Source organism: Tenrec ecaudatus, chromosome 2 (assembly GCF_050624435.1).
Source record: "Tenrec ecaudatus isolate mTenEca1 chromosome 2, mTenEca1.hap1, whole genome shotgun sequence".
Taxonomy (NCBI): Eukaryota; Metazoa; Chordata; class Mammalia; order Afrosoricida; family Tenrecidae; genus Tenrec; species Tenrec ecaudatus.
The window spans coordinates 303,241,923-303,260,158 of NC_134531.1; the positions used below are offsets into that span (position 1 = coordinate 303,241,923).

Below are 18,236 nucleotides of genomic sequence, written 5' to 3' on the forward strand. Positions count from 1 at the left end.
CCTCACCACTGATTTGGATCACTTGTTGTTCCCTTGTCCCTGGGTTTGTTAACCTTTTCCCCCACCTTCCCCTCTCCCATATCCCCCCCAGAACTGTCGGTCCCATTGTTATCTCCTCCAGATTGTTCATCCAGCCTATCTTATTTAGACAGACCTGCAGAGATAATAACATGCACAAAAACAAGACAGAGCAAAATCTAGCAACAATATACAACATACCAATGACAAAAACACAAGGAAGAAAAGCTTGTAGTTAATTCAAGGACTGTTTGTTGGCCTTTAGGAGTGTTTTCCCATCCAGTCTGTTGGGGCATCAAGCCCTGGCCCCTAAGTGCACCTTCAGCATTCCCTGGGGACCTTGCTGCTCCATTCCCTTACTGTTCTGTTGCACCCCCTTAGTGTTTTGCCTCGGTGTGGCAGGATCAGATTGGATGCAGTTCTCACACTGTGTCTCCAGTGTTGTCCCCTGTAGGGCTATGGGCCAGTGAGGGACATCGTGCAAAACTGTTTCTTAAGGCTAGTGGGAGAGGGAGTGCTCCCCACCCAAGTGATGGCATTTTAAAAATGTAACTACTCATCATTGACAACGTGTTTGGAAGTCCATGAGCACCTATACCTTGTATAAACCATAAGGAGTGATTGTCAATAATTTTTCAGCGTAACGGATTCAGTGCCATTTCATCAATAGAAAGAGCACCTGTAAGCATTTTATCAAGAACTGGAATCAGAGACTTTACCAAGCAACTCCTCTGCCCAACTCATTTTATAGATCCAATACCTTGAGTCACATAATATGCTTTAAAAAACATATTTCTGTTTTTCCTTTCTTTAAAAAACCATTTTATTGGGGGCTCTCGCAGCTCTTATAATAATCCATACATCAATTGTACCAAGCACCTTTGTACATATGTTGCCACCATCCTTTTAAAAAAATGTTCTTTCTACTTGAGCCCTTGGTATCAGCTCTTCATTTTTTCTTTCCAGAGACTAAATTAGCACAAGTTTATTAATTGGAAGAAGCACAAGCACATAGAATTTTAAAGCACCGATAAATCAAAAATGGAGTTCAAAAAGTTTATGGAACAATGGAATTGAAAGAATGGAATTTCTGCAAGAATTTTAAAACCTCCTTGTGTATACGCACAATGTTCTCCAGGAATCTTTTTTTTCCCTGTGGAAGGCAAAATCTCAACCTCACATCCTTTATAATAAATTGTAAAAGAATTTCACTCAGGTTCTACAATGTTATCAAAGTTTATCACATAGACTTCATGATTTAAAACATGGGTATTTTATGCATGTTGTGTGTAGTTCTTCACTTTATTCAGCTAGTAATCTATAGAAGTGGGAGCAGCTACGAAAGCCATTATCTATGGTGTTAATAAACAAGCCTCACCTTCTTCTTAATCCTGAGCAAAATAGATGGAGGGAAGGTTTCGGGTAATAAAGGAAGGAGATAAACCAGAAAGGCATGTGTGTAGATCAGAAAGAGCACCACAAACGGCAACAGTCGTACCGTCTACTCGCTAACGCTGGCTTCCTCACTGTGAGAGATGAACATTTCCTCAGCATAGAAAGGCTGCTCCAGGAGCCGAAAGCGTTCGTTTAGGGCGGGAACGGACCTGATCATATTGTACACTCTTAATCGAAGCCTCAGCGGGGTCATTGAGGGCAGGGACTTCACTCTCCCAGCGGACGATGACAGCGACTTCAGCACTTTCGAGGCTTCACGCTGGAAGATTTTTGTTCGGACGGTGTAGAAGATAAAAATTTGCAGTCCCTGCGGATAGAGCGAAGCTTTGATGTGAATCTTGGATTTCTGTTCACACCAGCCACCCTTCCACCAGACACAATGGCTCCCCCACTTGATGTGAGTCTGCAGCTACAGCACACCTGCGAAGGCGGTGGAGGCCAAGGCCCTCCCCGTAAAGGGCTACCTGTACCTGCAGGAGTGTGATGGATTCGCTGACTGTGTAGGGTGCTCATGGTTTCTGATCACTGTGAGCTTCCTTTCCCTAAAGGAAGGTGGCTGTGAGGTCCCTAATTCTTCTTCCAATTCTAACATTCGATGATTCAACATTTGCTGGAGCGTTGGTAACATGGCTAGAAAGGTGGTGCGCGTAAAGGCAAAGTTTGTGAAGATCCCTCCTACTCATTGTGCTTTGCACTTCATCCAGGAATAACAGGTGCCCACGAGGAATCAAACGCACAAAGGGCTGAGTGCTATTTTCCCAAGGTTTTTTTCCCCTTTTTTGGGGGGAAAGGGGGGTGGCTATTTATTTATTTACTTTCCAACAGTTTTATTGGCATATAACTCATATATCATGCAATTCAAAAGTTCAGTCACATCAAGGAGAGCTGTACAATCACCAGCATCATCAGCTTTAGGACTTTTCCTTCATTCTTGTATTCGTCTTTGTTAGCTCCCCATTTCCCCTCAGCCTCCCCTGCCATACTCTCAGGGAACCATTCATCTGGCTACTCTCCCTAAAGAGTTACCTATCCTGGATTTCATATGCACAAATACATTACAAACAAACAAACAAAACTAACAGGAATAACAAACTAAAACTGATAAAATGCCAATCAAATAGAAAGCAAAAGTCATTCAAAACTAGAAGAAATGTAAATGGATCATAAGGGAGATAAATGATAGGGTGCTAAATTTTACAGTCCTATGAATGGGAAAGTTGGAATACAGATGAACCAAGATGACCGGGCTTTGTGCCGCAGCAGCACCTCGATTATTCCACGTAACGCTGACTGCGCCTCTATTTGTGTAACTGTCCTTTTTAAACTTGGAGGAGCCTGGCGTCAAGGTGTTTGGGGGTTGGCCTGGTAACCGCCAGAGCAGCGACTGGAAACCACCAGCTGCTCCAACAGGCAAAAGACCGGCTCTCTCCTCCCATAAAGAGGTGCCGTCTCAGAAACACACAGGGGCAGTTATGCCCTGTCCTGAAGGGGGCGCTATGCACAACAATCAACTCTATGGCAGTGGTCTCAGGTTGTCTGGGGTTTTTTAGCTTAAACTTTGGAGAAGAAAAGGACCTAGACCATGCCTTCTTTCCGATTCTCCTCCAAAGCCCCGCTCACTCAGAGCCACAAGGCCATGGGCTAGTTGGCAATCCCAAAACAATACACCCTATTTACTGTCCTTCTAGGGGGATTCCCACTGAGCGTTCACAGAAGTAGCGCCTACCCGTTCACACAGTGGCGGGCAAGCATCCATTGTCCGAGAGTTATTCCCTAAAGGCACTAGGGAGGGTGACGCAGGGCAGCCGGTGAGGTTTAATGACAAACACTAAACACGGCAATCTCAGACAGCCGAGCGGCTCCACCTTCTGAGTTGTTGACATTTAAGGCCAAGTCACCTTTGCCGAATGCCTTTTCCAACAATTTTCATTTTTAATCAAAGACATGGTGACAAAGGCATAAACAAGCCATAAGCTATTTGGATTCTCTGTAACCTCATGGGTCAACCTCCGAAGTCGTCCACAAAAGCACGGAGGTCTGAAGGAGCCCTGGTGAAACGGCACCTGAAGTGCTTTGGGAAAAGGCCAGCAGTGGAAATCCACCATGGGAGAAGGAATTGGCGGTCGGCTTCCATAAAGTCGCACCTTAGGAAACTCTAAAGGAGCAGCTAGCTCTACTCTGTCCTAACACAGAGGCAGTTCCTGGCTTTGCACAGGATTCCATTACTATGACCGCATCATCCGCTGCTCTCATGTAAGTGGAATAACTCTTTATTTTTCTTTTGTTGTTACGTCCTTTTATTATCAGTATCTTCAGAAATACAATGGATATTTGTCTGAGATTTGGAAAAAATGCAAGCATGTGCAAGTGGACATCTGGGAGTTACATGCTGCAACATTACATGTAGTACCTATGGCTACAGTAAGATGTGCCGGTGCCCCATCTTCCCTCAGCCAAAGCAAAGCAGAGATTGTAGTTTGCTGTAAGTGGAAGATGTCGGGGATGACCAGGAGTGCCACTGTGAGTCGAATGGACTCAACGCACGTCATAAGAGCAGCTGTTGACCCCAACCTCTACCGTCATATGAATCGATAATGACGAGGCTGGAATACAGCCTACATAAGATGACGATGCTTTGTGCCACATGGCTGCCTCAATTGGACCATACAAGACTGACAGCAGTTTTTGATCTCCTAACCAAAAGGTTGGCCGTTTCAAACCACTCAGCAGCATCCTGGACAAAACACCCTTGCCACCTGCTTTCAGAATATTACAGCTACAAAAGTCTCTGGAGCAGTTCCCTCTGCAGCAGGAGGACCACCGCGAGTCCGAATGGAGGGACAGCAGCCGGCAGGACCACCGCGAGTCAGAATGGAGGGACAGCAGCGGGCAGGTCCACCGCGAGTCCGAATGGAGGGACAGCAGCGGGCAGGTCCACCGTGAGTCCGAATAGAGGGACAGCAGCGGGCAGGACCACCGCGAGTCCGAATGGAGGGACAGCAGCGGGCAGGTCCACCGCGAGTCCGAATGGAGGGACAGCAGCGGGCAGGTCCACCGCGAGTCCGAATGGAGGGACAGCAGCGGGCAGGTCCACTGTGAGTCAGAATGGAGGGGCAGCAGCGGGCAGGACCACCGTGAGTCCGAATGGAGGGACAGCAGCGGGCAGGACCACCGCGAGTCCGAATGGAGGGACACCAGCGGGCAGGTCCACCGCGAGTCCGAATGGAGGGACAGCAGCGGGCAGGACCACCGCGAGTCCGAATGGAGGGACACCAGCGGGCAGGTCCACCGCGAGTCCGAATGGAGGGACAGCAGCGGGCAGGACCACTGTGAGTCCGAATGGAGGGACAGCAGCGGGCAGGACCACCGCGAGTCAGAATGGAGGGACAGCAGCGGGCAGGTCCACTGTGAGTCAGAATGGAGGGACAGCAGCGGTTTGTTGTTTCTTCTTCTTCTTTTTTTCCGATAGCCCTGGTATTGAATACGACACTGTCTGCTTTGGAAGATATACCCTTTGGAAGATATACACAGGTATGTTTCTTGCATGCAAAGGCTGACATTCTAGTTGAGGAAGTGAGACGTCCGTGTATTACAGGCTAGTTTGAATGTCAAGAGAAAGGGGACACACCAGTTTATAAAACTATAGTAATTCTATTTTCCTTGATAATAAAATGTATTTACTTATTTAATTCATCGTTAAAGGAGTGCAGCTAGAGCTGGCATTGGCACTTCAAAGGGCTGCAGCCCGTGAGCCTATTGCTGGTCTCACTAGTTACTCTTTTCAGAATTTCTGTCGATTTGGGACGACTGTAGGAGAATTCTGTATGTCAGTAACTGAATTGTCTTCTCTCTCTGCCCGCCTTCTTGAGAAACTGACCTTGGCTAGAGGGGGGTCTCCTTTGTCACAGTGTTTTTCAATCTGTACAAATGAAGGGGATGATTTATGGTCCATGAGTACTAAGTAGATAGGCCCACTCCCTGGTTGCTTGGGAGACGGGATGAGATTATATGGCCTGAGAACAGAAACCTGCCTCTGCCTTGCTGTTTATCCTTGTAGTAGTGTAGTCAGACAATATTTGTCCTTTTGTGATTGACTGACTTCACTCTGCATAACTGTTTCCAGGAGTGTGTCTGTCCCAGAGTTTCCTGATCCATTCTTGGTCTTTGGCTTGTTTCCAGATTCTTGCAAAGAACATGAGAGTGTATACGCCTCTTTGAGTTTTGTCTCTTACTTCTTTTGGGTATGTGCCCAGTAGAGATATTGCTGGGTTATATGGTATTTCTATTCTGAGTTCTTTTAGGTAGTGCCATGTCCCTTTCTACGGTGGTTGTAGAATGTGCACAATGCCAATCAGCTGTGTATAAGAATTCCAATCTCTCTGCACCCTCGTCAGCATTTATTATTCTGCATGTTTTTAACTTAAGATATTGTTGTGGATGTGAGGTGATAACTCATCATTGCTTTGATTTGCACTTCCCCGAGAGCTAGTGATCGGGAGCGTTTCCTCATGTGTTTGTTAGCCCTTCAATGGTTGTCCCTAACACACCTTTTAATGGGATTGGTTTTTTTTTTTACCTTATTGAGATGTTGCAGATTTCTATAGATTTTAGTAATTTGTCCCTTGTCCATTGTGTCATTGCTATGGCTAAAGATTGTACTAATAAAATCCAAATCTGAAGGAAGGAATGGTAACATAACTTAAATTGTGAATAACTGGTGTGCTGTAGATAACAGTGGAGGCCCAAATCCATTTGCAGGGTCCTCATATGGGTTTAGCCTATGGTGAATCCCCTCTGATTACAGTTGAGGGACATGAATAGCCTGGGTCTCAGACAGAGAGCATTGTAAAGCTGATTATGGCAGAAATAGTGAGGTTAAAAATGATATACTTTATCATTTGATCTCCCTTTGACTCATTTTAAAGTTGTCTCAGTTTTTATTATTTTCTGCTTTATTTTCAATTGAGGTTTTCTTTCTCTGTTTTGACATTGTGGTTGGGGTGTCTTTTGTCTTTTTTGTTTGGGAGGAAGGTTGTTTCTTGCTGTTTTGTCTAATTCTCTGTATATGAAATCCAGGATAGCTAAATATATAGAGACAGTAACTGAACTAATAACTACTTAGGAGCAATTCAAGGAGGCTGGGGGGGGGGGGAGGGAATGAGGATAGAATAAGAATGAGTATGAAAGAAGAAAATGTCTGAAAATTATGTTGATAATGGCACAGCTTTTCTTAATATGATCGAACAACTGAATTGTATTGATCTGTGGATTTCATGCCAATGAAACTGTTTAAAAATAAAATACAGGAACAGATTGATTGAAAATAAGTGAATGACAAATATATGCACTATGTAAACAGTACACATGAAGAAGGCTGGAGCATATTAATATCATCCTGGATATAAGGTAAAGGAGACTAGGCTTCATGACAGAGGGTTACTAGTTTTAAGGGGACATTTTAAAATGTTAAAAAGATCAGTTGATCCAAAAAGACGAGAAATTATAATTTTATATGCATCTAACAGTACAGCTTCAAAATACATACAGCAGAAATTGAGAGAATTATGGTGAGGAATAGATAAATATTCGATCATACTTGGATATTTTTATCAGATAAGAGAACGAGACAAATATATAGGTAACCACCTAAGACTTGAACAACGCCACCAACCATTCGAACCTTCTATCGACAGAATACTCCTTTTTGTCAAGGGCAAATGTTTTTGTTTTCACTAAAATACACCAAATTCTGGGACACAATGCAAACCTGAATTATTATGTTTTTTAAATAATCAAAAGAAAAAAATTCAGCCACGTCCACAGGAGTCCAAGCTGGAGTAAAAATTGTAACACTGTCCATACAACAAACACGCTGCATTGGGGAAAAGGGAAAGGAGGCGTTTCCCAAGCTAGATGCTTGATTAATATCTTCTACTCCAAATCTACCCAAAATGAAACTCATTCCCACGCAGGTGATTCCAGTGCCTGGCAAGCCTGTGGGACAAGAAGGAACTGCCCCAAGAGGTTTCCATGGCTGTGACCTTTACAGAAGCAGACTGCCACCTCTTTCTCTTGCAGAGCCTCAGTTTAACCTACTGACCTCTGGTTCGCAGCAGAAAGCTTGCCCACTGCGCCATTGGACCTCCTTCTACTCAGAACAGAAGATTAAAATGACACAACACTTTGCAATTATATCATGTGCCCACTAGCCCAGAACAGAAGGAATAGGGATATATGTCTTAAAGAGTTTATGAGTAATAAGAAAAATAGAGTCCTCTAAAAATAAGCAGTGGCCATCTCATGACAGAAACCCATTGTTGTTGAGTCAATTCCAACTCATAGCAAGCGGACAGAGTCGAATAGAAATTCCCTGTAAGGTTTCCAAAACTCCTCTTCATGGAAGAAGCCAGCTACACCATTCCCTCCAGAGTAGCTGGTGGATTCAAATGGCTGGCCTTTCACTTAGTAGCCAAATGGCCTTCAGGAACATACAAAGGAGAAAACTGACCTAGAGGGATAGCATCCCACTTCTGCTTGGTTTGCTACTTCCACACCAACGCATGCCATACCTGAGTAGTGTTGAAGACGCAGAAGACCCAGGTGAAGATGATCCTTAAGTCCTCATTACCAATTAGCATGAAGTACGCCAGAAGCCAGGTAATTCCAAAAACCACGGCAATCGATAAGGTGCTAACAATCTTCTTCATGTATGAAACCTTTTTGGTGCTAGATGAGAGAAACCAAGAAGGAAAATGCAGTTCATTCAGATTTTACTTCAGAGCATTCATTGCTGTACTGTGTGATGCTATTCATATCTCTGCACAATATTGTTAATATCAATATCATGCTCTGGTGGGCAAACTTCTGTCACTCTGGAGAAAATAGAATTCAGTAAGCAAACTTTTTAAAAAAACACAGTGACATAACAAATAATTTAAAATGGGGGAAATAAGTGGACAAACCCCCCGATATTTATATTGGCTTAAAAGCTTTAGCATAAAAGACCTTAAATGCCACTGGAACCACCCCTGGAACTATTGCCCTGACGTTATCTTTAAATCTTTTTTTATTGATTTTTTAATCGTTTTATTAAGGGCTCATACAACTCTTATCACAATCCATACACACATCAACTGCATAAAGCACATTTGTACATTCATTGCTCTCATCATTCTCAAAACATCCACTCCCCTCTTAACCTCCTGGCATTAGCTCCTCATTTTTCCCCTTCCTCATCCCTCATGAACCCTTGATAATTTATAAATTATTATTTTGTCATGTCTTACACTGTCCGACGGCTCCCTTCACCCGCTTTTCTGTTGCCCATCTCCCAGGGAGGAGGTCACATGTAGATCCTTGTAATCAGTTCCATTTTTAAATTTTAAACTAAAAATGTCCCCTGGAGTCTTTTTAAAATTGAACAATATGTGAATGCAACATACCAGCACGAAGCAGGGAACCAGTAGAGAGATCTGAGTGGCCGGCCCCATTCCCAACTACGTGGACAGCTGCCCCTCCCCCCAGAAGAATTCCCTTCAGAGGACAGCACTGAAGCTGCAGCTCAGGAAAAGGGATATGTCTGATGAGAGCACATGGGAGCAAATGAAGGGGGAGGAAGAGAGAGTGGAGCACAACCTAGCCCACCAAACCTTGAGGATGATATCCCTACTCAGAGCAGCAGACGCACAGAGAGGCCGGGCCCACTACGAGACACAACATCCCTCACTGACCCATAGCCCTACAAGGGACAACACTGCAGACACAGTGTGGGAATTGCGCCTGATCTGACCCCACGCCCCCGAGGCAAAACACTAAGGGTGTGCAACAGAATAGCAAGGGGAGCAGAACAACGAAGTCGCCAGGGAATACTGAAAATAGACTTTGGGGCCAGGGAGTGGCACTCCATCAGACTTGGCCAGAAACACTCCTGAAGGTCAACAAACTGACCTTGAACTATTTACAGGCTTTTCTTTTTTTGTTATTGGTATTTTGTTGTTGTTGTTTTGTTTCTTTGTTTTGCTGTCTGTTTACATGCATATTATTATCTTTGCAGGTCTATCAAGATAAGATAGGCTGGAAAAGCAATCTGGAGGAGAAAACAATGGACAGACAGTTTTGGGGGGACATAGGAGGGGAGGAGGTGGGGTAAAGGAAGTGGTGTTAATAAATCCAGGGACAAGGAAAGAACAAGTGATCCAAAATCAGTGGCGAGGAGGGTGGAAGAAGCCTGGTAGGGCTTGATCAAGGGCAATGTAACTGATAGGAATTACTGAAACCAAAATGAAGGCTGAGCATGATAGCAGGACAAGAGGAAAGTAAAAGGAAATAGAGGAAAGAACTAGGAGGCAAAGGGTATTTATAGAGGTCCAAATACAGGCATGTACATATGTACATATATTTATATATGATGGTGGGGAAATAGCTCTATGTGCGTATATTTATAGGGTTAGTTTTAAGGTAGCAGACGGTCAAGTACTTCCTCAGTGCAAGAATATTTTGTTCTATTAAACTGGCATCCCATGATGCTCACATTCCTGGCACAATCACTGAAGACAAAATTGGTGCATAAGCAAATGTGGTGAAGAAAGCTGATGGTGCCCAGCTATCAAAAAATATAACATCTAGGGTCTTAAAGGCTTGCAGGTAAACAAGCAGCCAAAGCCCACACGGAAGAAGCACCTCAGCCTGTGTGACCACAAGATGTCAAAGGGCTCAGGTATCAGGAATCAAAAGGACAAAAATCATATCATTGTGAATGAGGGGGAGTGTGGAGTGGGAGCCAAAGCCCATCTGTAGGCAACTGGACACCCCCTTACTGAAGGGTCACAGGGAGTAAACGAGCCAGTCAGAGTGCAGGGTAGCAATGATGAAACATACAACTTTTCCCTACTTATTAAATGCTTCCTCCCCCACTATCATGATCCCAATTCTAGCTTACAAATATGGCTAGACCAGAGGATGTACATTGGTACAGATAAGAACTAGAAACACGGAATCCAGAACAGATGACACCTTCAAGACCAGTGCTGAGAGTGGCGATACCTGGAGGGTGGAGGGAAGGTGGGGTACAAAGGGGGAACCAATTACAAGGATTTACATATAACCTTCTCTCTGGGGAATGGCCAATAGAAAAGTGGTTGAAGGGAGATGTTGGACAGTGTAAGATATGACAAAATAATAATAATTTATAAATTATCATGAGGGAGGGGGGAGAGGGGAAGAAGGGGGAGAATGAGGAGCTGATATTAAGGACTCAAGTAGAAAGCAAATATTTTGAGAATGATTATGGCAACAAATATACAAATGTACTGGACACAGTGATTGTATGTATGGATTGTGATAAGAATTTTATGAGCCCCCAATAAAATGATTTTTAAAAAATGATATAGTGTGTTGGGTCTTAAAAGCTTGAAGATAAACAAGCTGCCATGTAGCTGAGAAGCAGCAAACCCCGCATGGAAGAAGCACATCAGCCTGTGTGATCACGAGGTATTGAAGGGATCAGGTATCAGGCATCAAAGAACAAAAAATCATATCATTGTGAATGAGATGGGGTGCAGAGTGGGGACCCAAAGCCCATCTGTAGGCAACTGGACATCCCCTTACAGAAGGGTCGCGGGGAGGAGATGAGCTAGTCAGGGTGCAATGTAGCAATGATGAAACATACAACTTTCCTCTAGTTCTTAAATGCTTCCCTGCCCCCCTCCCCCCACCCTATTATCATGATCCCAATTCTAGTTTACAAATCTGGCTAGACCAGAGCATGTATACTGGGACAGATAGGAGCTGGAAACAGTGAATCCAGGACACACGAACCCTTCAGGACCAGTGCTGAGAGTTGAGCTACCTGGACAGTGGAGGAAGGTGGGGTGGAAAGGGAGAACTTATTACAAGGATCTTTATATAACCCCCTCCCTGGGGGATAAACAACAGAAAAGTGGGTGAAGGGAGACATCGGACAGTGTAAGATATGACAAAATAATAATAGGGGTTAAAAATAATATCAAGGGTTCATGGGGGGGGTAGGAGGGAAGGGGGAAATGAGCTGATACCAAGGGCTCAAGTAGAAAGAAATATTTTGAGAATGATGATGGCAACAAATGGACAAATGTGCTTGACATAATGGTTATATATATGGATTGTGATAAGAGTTGTACGAACCCCCAATAAAATGATTTTAAAAAATCATTACACATAAACCCCCCGAACAATCGTTTAGCTTAATTACTCATAAAGGCCTGCCTCGAGCATTCTTCTTCTCTTTACATCTCTGGTTTGTATATATCTCTGGTTCATCTTAGAGAACATCAGTGTCATTTTATGCTAGGGAATATTATCAATCATCTCCCTGGACCATAAGGTAATTCTACTGATAGCATGATTAATTTAGCTAATGGTGTAGAATTTAAAACACAGTTGAGAAAAGGAAATTATATAAGTATAAACCCACTATGAACCACAATATTTGAATAGTTGATTTTTACAAATTAAGCTTTTAAGTGGCTAGACACTTTCTACACAAATAATGGATGGGAGTTGGTGATAAGGCAAACCTTCCAGTAATATTCATGGACACTGCCTACCAGATTAGTACATGTCATAATAAAGCAAGGGGGCATTAAACCTGTAAGTATCTGATCGGAACTGCCCACCATTCATTGGGCAGCCTCAAGGCAAGGCACTGAACCCAAGTCCACTGTCCATCAGTTCTACATGCTTGGGATAGCAGTCACCTGCTTCTTCTTACACTAGGAGGTTTCAGCCCTAAGTCTAAGGTCTACAGGTGAGTTCGAGGTAGGTCTGGTTTACTTAGCCAATGAAGGATGTTTTGTGCCACCAAAGAACAGAATCTTAAATCCCAGTAGGATCTAGCACATGGGCTGGGTCACCAAGGATTGACTAGAAACTAGGTTAAAAGCATCCAATAAAAACTAGGTTAAAAGCGTCCAATTAGCAACATCCAATTACCAGGCACTATGCCTTTTAAAGAACTACCTTTATGGGATCGAAGTGACAGCAGTAATTTGAAGGACTAGATAGAAACTTAGGGATCAGCGGGTTTATATTAATGAGGGAGGAACAGCACGAACAAGAACGGTGAAAATGGTTGAAAAACTCAGAAAATATGATCAACATCACAAAATTGCACAGGTAGATACGGCTGTATCTTTTTGCTGTGTATCTTCTCAACAACAGAATAAACACAATTTAAAGACAACAAAATACTATGGCAAGCAAATGCCAGTCGGTTGGAAAACCTCCAAAAGAGAATTTGAATTTAGTGATTAAAATTATTAATACAGAATCTTGCTCTCAAAGAATTTCTTTCCTGTGCTTTCGCTAATAAGGGAAGCAAAAGTTATTAAAGCCTGGAATGATCTTCTTCTCTCTCATGTTAAACCTTTTTTTCCCTCTCACCTATAAAAAGAGGGAGTATTACCCAACTCAGAGATTTGGGAACATGACCTGTGATAGATATAGAATCGTTTGTCACTTTGAGGATTAAGAGTGAAGGGGTGGAGTCTAGCTTGTCAATCGGATGATAACCAATGAGGCCTCTGTGTGGGCATGGCTTGCTCCTGAGAATTTTGGGAAATCCGGTATTTCCTCCTTGGAGGCAGGAGATACCCTCTCTCACTACCTCACTCCCTGGGAGATATTGCAGCTGACAAGACACATGGAACTATGTTAGTACCCTGAGCCGAACAAGCCACATGGATGCAACCAGACCTCTGAAGCCAGAGAAGCCACAGAGAGACCCCTGCCAGCACTGAGATGGTTATAATGCCACTGGACCCAAAGACTTTCTACCCACTGCCTTGTGATTGTCCTGCCTTTGGCTTCATTGCATGTGTTTCATGAGTCTGAAGAGGACTTTATAGGTCAGTATTGGACATATGGGCTAATATCAGACTATGGCCTTGGACTGGACAGGGTTGGGATGTTTTCTTAATGTACAATTGCTCTTGTATATAAACCTCTTCCTTACCCGCACGTGAGCCCATGGATTTGTTTCTCTAGTCTACCCAGACTAACACATTATTGGTACCAGGATTGGGGGTGAGAGAGAACATATAAATTGCTTAGGACCTGATAAATAATAAGATTCATATAAGTAATCTATCCATAATAACAACATTATGATAGTTTTCATGTCATTGATCCATTTAAAGAATCTACGAAGCTTTCCTTTAGTGACAGAAAGAAACTGCCTTTTAATGACAGGCTTGCTTATATAATCTTTTGCTTTTGAAATATAGTACTTCTGGCTAGTTTTTTTTTTTTCCAGCCCAGGTCCTGGCCCCCTGCCCACTCTGGTTCTGGCTGGTTTTATTCTCGCTTGTCATATTTTTGTTGAGACAGAATGAGTCTCCCCTTTGAGAAAAAAAAAACAACTATCAAATAAGAAATGTCAGCTCCCATAAATCTAATCTAATCTAATTTAATCTGAGAGAGTCTAGGAAACACATCACTTGGACCCAAAATGATTTTTTAAAAGTTCAGTTAATGTACTATAATAATATATTAGTTATTATTGACAGGAAAATAAACTTTTCAATTACATGACTTTGGATTGCCTTATTAATAAAAATAACATGAAATTTCATAGTGCACCTCAGGCTAGCTATATATGCTCAGCTCTTTATCAAAAATGACAAGATTTTCTCGTGTTTTTTGTTGTTTGCTTTCCTTTTACAGCTGAGATATAATGACTCTTGCTGCCTCATTCTCTTATTAACTACCAGAAATATAAATCCTCTATATTCTATGATCCTCAATCATCGTAACATGTTTTACTAGTAATAGGAAGTCACAAAACAATAATGATTGGTAGAAAGTGTAAAAGAGTAGTCTACTGGTAATGAAAATACTAGAACTATAATATAATTTAAGATTTAGTTTATTCAAAGGAATGATCTAGGAAGCAAAGCTATGGATAGAGGTATAAACATAGGTGTGTCCATATGTAAATATAGTAATTCCTTAAAATAGAGGTATTGGCCTATGAACACATATTTATATGGCAATACACTGAGGTAATATATGGAATTTGGCCCTCTGCTCAAACTGTCCCTCAATACAAAAACACTTTGTTAGAATAACCCGGCATTCTGTGATGCTCACCCTCCCAACACAATTGCTGAAGACAAAATGGGTGCATAAGCAAATGTGAAGAAAGCTGATGGTGCCTGGCTATTAAAAGATCTGGGGTCTTAAAAGGTTGAAGTTAAACAAGCAGCCATGTAGCAGAACAGCAACAAACTCACATGGAAGAAGCACACCAGCTGGTGTGATCATAGGTGTTGTTGGGACCAGGTAACAGGCTTCAGAAGAACCATAACAAACAAAAACCATATTGTTGAGAATGAGGGGGCTCAGAGCAGAGACCCAAAACACATCTGTAGACAATGGGGAATCCCCCCACAGAGGGGTCACAGGGAAGGAATGAGTCAACCAAGGTGCAGTAAAGCACCAGTGAAATACACAATATTCATCTGGTCCCTTGAGGCTTCCTCACCCCTCACTATCAGGACCCCAGTGCTGCCTCTCACTTCTGTCTAGACTGGAGCATGTACACAGGTACAGATAAGAGATAAGAGTTCATGACACATGGAATCCAGGAACAGGAATGGTAATAGCAATACCAGAAGGGTAGCAGGAAGATGGGAAGAGGAGGGGAGGAAGGGGGAACCAATTGCAATGATCGACACATAACCACACACACACACCCCTCCAGCGGGAGGAGGAGAAAAAGAGAAATCATGGGAGAAGGGAGACAGCAGTCGGTGTAAGATATGAAAATAATAATCATTTATAAGTTATCAAGGGGTCACGAGGTTGGGGGTGGAGAGGGAGAGAAAAAAAGAGGAGCTGATACCAAGTGTTCAATAGAAAGTAAATGTCTAGAAAAGAATGATGGCAACATATATACAAATATGGTTGAGAGCAATTGATGGATGGATTGTTATAAGAGTTGCAAGAGCCCCCAATAAAATGATCTTTTAATTAAAAAATAGGTTTAGTTTGTTAAAACTCCAAAATGTAACAGCCCCAACCTTGCAGTAAAGATTTCTTTTAAGCTTAATCAGCAAGGATACCCTGACTCAGAAAGGAATAAATAAGGTGCATGAAGAATAATTTCCTAATTGTTGCAAAATCTGCCTTCCTAGAGTACCAATTGTATCTGGTGATCACTGTAAAAACCTACGATCATTAGTTTAAAGAAACCTGTTTCTTGTCCCATAATTTAAAGTATATTAACTTACTGAGTCAGTTTAAAGTGGATTAACCCACTGACTGAACTCTGAAACAGTTCAGAGGGGAAACCAGGCGGTGTTCCTTCTGCAGGATTGAACTGTGAACTTCTCCAATCAACCTAGTCTCTGATTTGGGGATAACACAATGGCAGGCTTTCCAGACCCCTTGCAGCCCGCATCATGATCATGAGGAACTTGCTAATCACTTCAAAAGTGCCCAGCTGCTCCGGAAAGGTTTACATACTTGAAAGCCGAGGAGAGGCGGGAGTGCTGCTCTGTCCCACGGAGTCCCTGTAAATCCAAATCAACCCAATGACAGTGGGCTTGTGGGCCCTGCGAGCATTGTGCCTTTTGATAGTTTTTGCAGAAGGAAATCCTTGCCAGGGAAAAACTCAAAATAAATGGTTAACTATCAAGGTGCCAAGTCTGGGTGCACCTAAGGATTTAAAAGCTTTGGGATGTAACTCTGAACTAGCCCTGCATCTAGGCTTCATAGGTTGAACACTAGTGCATCAGCTAGTGTCCCCTTTTGTTTTCTCCAAACAGGGAAAGTAATGGATGGCAAAAGGCTGCAGTGTGTGAGAGGCGACAGGCGAGGAGAAGCACATCTGCGCATGGTAATAACAGTGGCGGGGCACAGGCTGACCAACCCTGGCCAAGCCTCAAGACTATTTACCGGGTTTTCTGTTTTCATAGAAATTAAGGAGAATCGATATAACCTCCTCCCTGGGCGACAGACAACAGAAAAGTGGTTGAAGGGAGACGTCAGACAGTAGCGAGTCTAGGAAGAAAGAGCTGGCAATTTACTTCTACAAAGAATAGACCAGGAGAGGGAAGAAAATGGCGACCAGATAGGACTCATCCCTCTGGAGCTCCTGCTGTCAGACCAGAGAATTGGGAGGGAAGGCAAAGGAAACGGGGAGGTGGAGTCTTGAAATTAGAACTAGGGTACCAGGGTTTCTCCTGAACCCATTTTTGTGTGTGGGATTTCCACTCACAAAGCAAACTAAGAACGCTCTAAAGTGCTCTAGCTTTGGCGAGCCCGCAGGCCCCGGCTGTGCCCTTGCTGGGGCAGCGATTTCTGCAGATAGACAGCGGAGAGGGGACAGAATCCCAGACACGAGGGAAATCCCACTCCGGAGCTCTCTGCATGGTTGGCTGTCTTGAGCTCATGCCCAGGGGAGTGACGATGGGTATCCATAATTTAGAGTAAAAGAAAAAACATATTATTACCTTAGGAAGATCGCGGTGTGGGAGAACATAGGCGGAAAGTCGGGAGTCCAGGGAGCAAACCTAGTTCCAATTGGCAGAGAAGGAAATAACCCCCATAATAAGCTGGATTTCCCCCTCTGGGGGTCAGCCTGACAGCCCCCAAATAGGAGCACATTGCAAGCAAAAAGAAGAAGGGTGAAATATATATTATTGGTTTAAAACTACTCAAACCCAAAGCTGGTTGCTCAGCTCCAAGGAGCACGTAGGTGGAGGCCATTCATATAAATCAGCATAAGAAGCAACCTTGCTAAAGAATGCCAGAACTCAGCTACAGGGCCTGGCGGCTTTTAGCATAACAAAGACCAGCTGTAGCAAAAGGCAGCTGTAAACAGCTAGAGCTGCTGCCCAGTGAATGCAAGAGACAATTTCATTTGATTTTATTCTAGCTGGTGTGTGGGGGGGGAATTAAATAAAATTCTCTGATCTAGTAAGCACCAGCAGACTAGATAGGACAACAAGCCCAGCTTCCCTCTCAGTGATTCTACCCATAGCTGGGGAGGCCCTGCCTATCCTGGGGCCCTAGACAGGGCTGAGGGAACACCCCAGTGCCCCCCTCCCAGCCCCTCCTGCAGTGCTATATACAGCACAAGGCAGGTACACCAGCGAACTCCAGCACCCAAGTGACCCTGGCCACTGCGCAAGCTTGCTTTTGAAGTAACCCCACACAGCATCTGGGGAAGCCTACACCAAACGGGTACCCCACCCCGCTACCTGGAGGAAGAGTTGGAACTCCTCCAGCCTCATAGACAGGTGATCAAGCATCAGTTATCTCCTTACCTACTACTCTATTTCTTCTCTCTATATTCACTAGCCCTTCTAACTTTTCCACCGCACTCAGTCTCAACAAGCTCAGGTTTGTGTTGGGGTTTTATTTTCTCTCTTCTTTATCCCTCTTTCTCACCCCTCTTTTGCCCCTCTTACTCCTCTTCTCTCCTATCATATGCCACTACTGGCTTTCGGGTCACTACCCTCCGCTTAGGGCAAATCAACCTAAATAGCAGGAGGAACTCCAGCCTGCCCTCCGAGGGAGTGCTGCTGTACACCACACAAGGCACCTGGGACAAACACCCACACTGTGCTGCGCTGCTGAGGGAATCTCCCTCAGACCTCTAAGGGGATCTCGTCAACTAGGACAATTCTGCCCAGCACCACTGGGTCCCGGCATTAAAAGAGCACACCAACCTACCATTAGGGGGCAGGGTCTAAACCCCTCTGGCCCAACATCCGAGCAAT

The 18,236-nt window shown here is 43.7% G+C and overlaps 1 protein-coding gene across 1 annotated transcript in view; it reads right to left on the bottom strand.

The window, feature by feature from the left end:
* Positions 1 to 1,519: 1,519 nt before the first annotated feature.
* ADGRG7 (adhesion G protein-coupled receptor G7) overlaps positions 1,520 to 18,236 on the bottom strand; it is an 86,569-nt gene continuing 69,852 nt past the window's right edge. The window contains exons 15-16 of the mRNA XM_075542968.1: positions 8,043 to 8,199; positions 1,520 to 1,780 (exon numbers count right to left, since the gene is read on the bottom strand). Of these exons, the coding sequence (XP_075399083.1) occupies positions 1,520 to 1,780; positions 8,043 to 8,199 (418 nt within the window). The remainder of the gene's footprint in view (positions 1,781 to 8,042; positions 8,200 to 18,236) is intronic.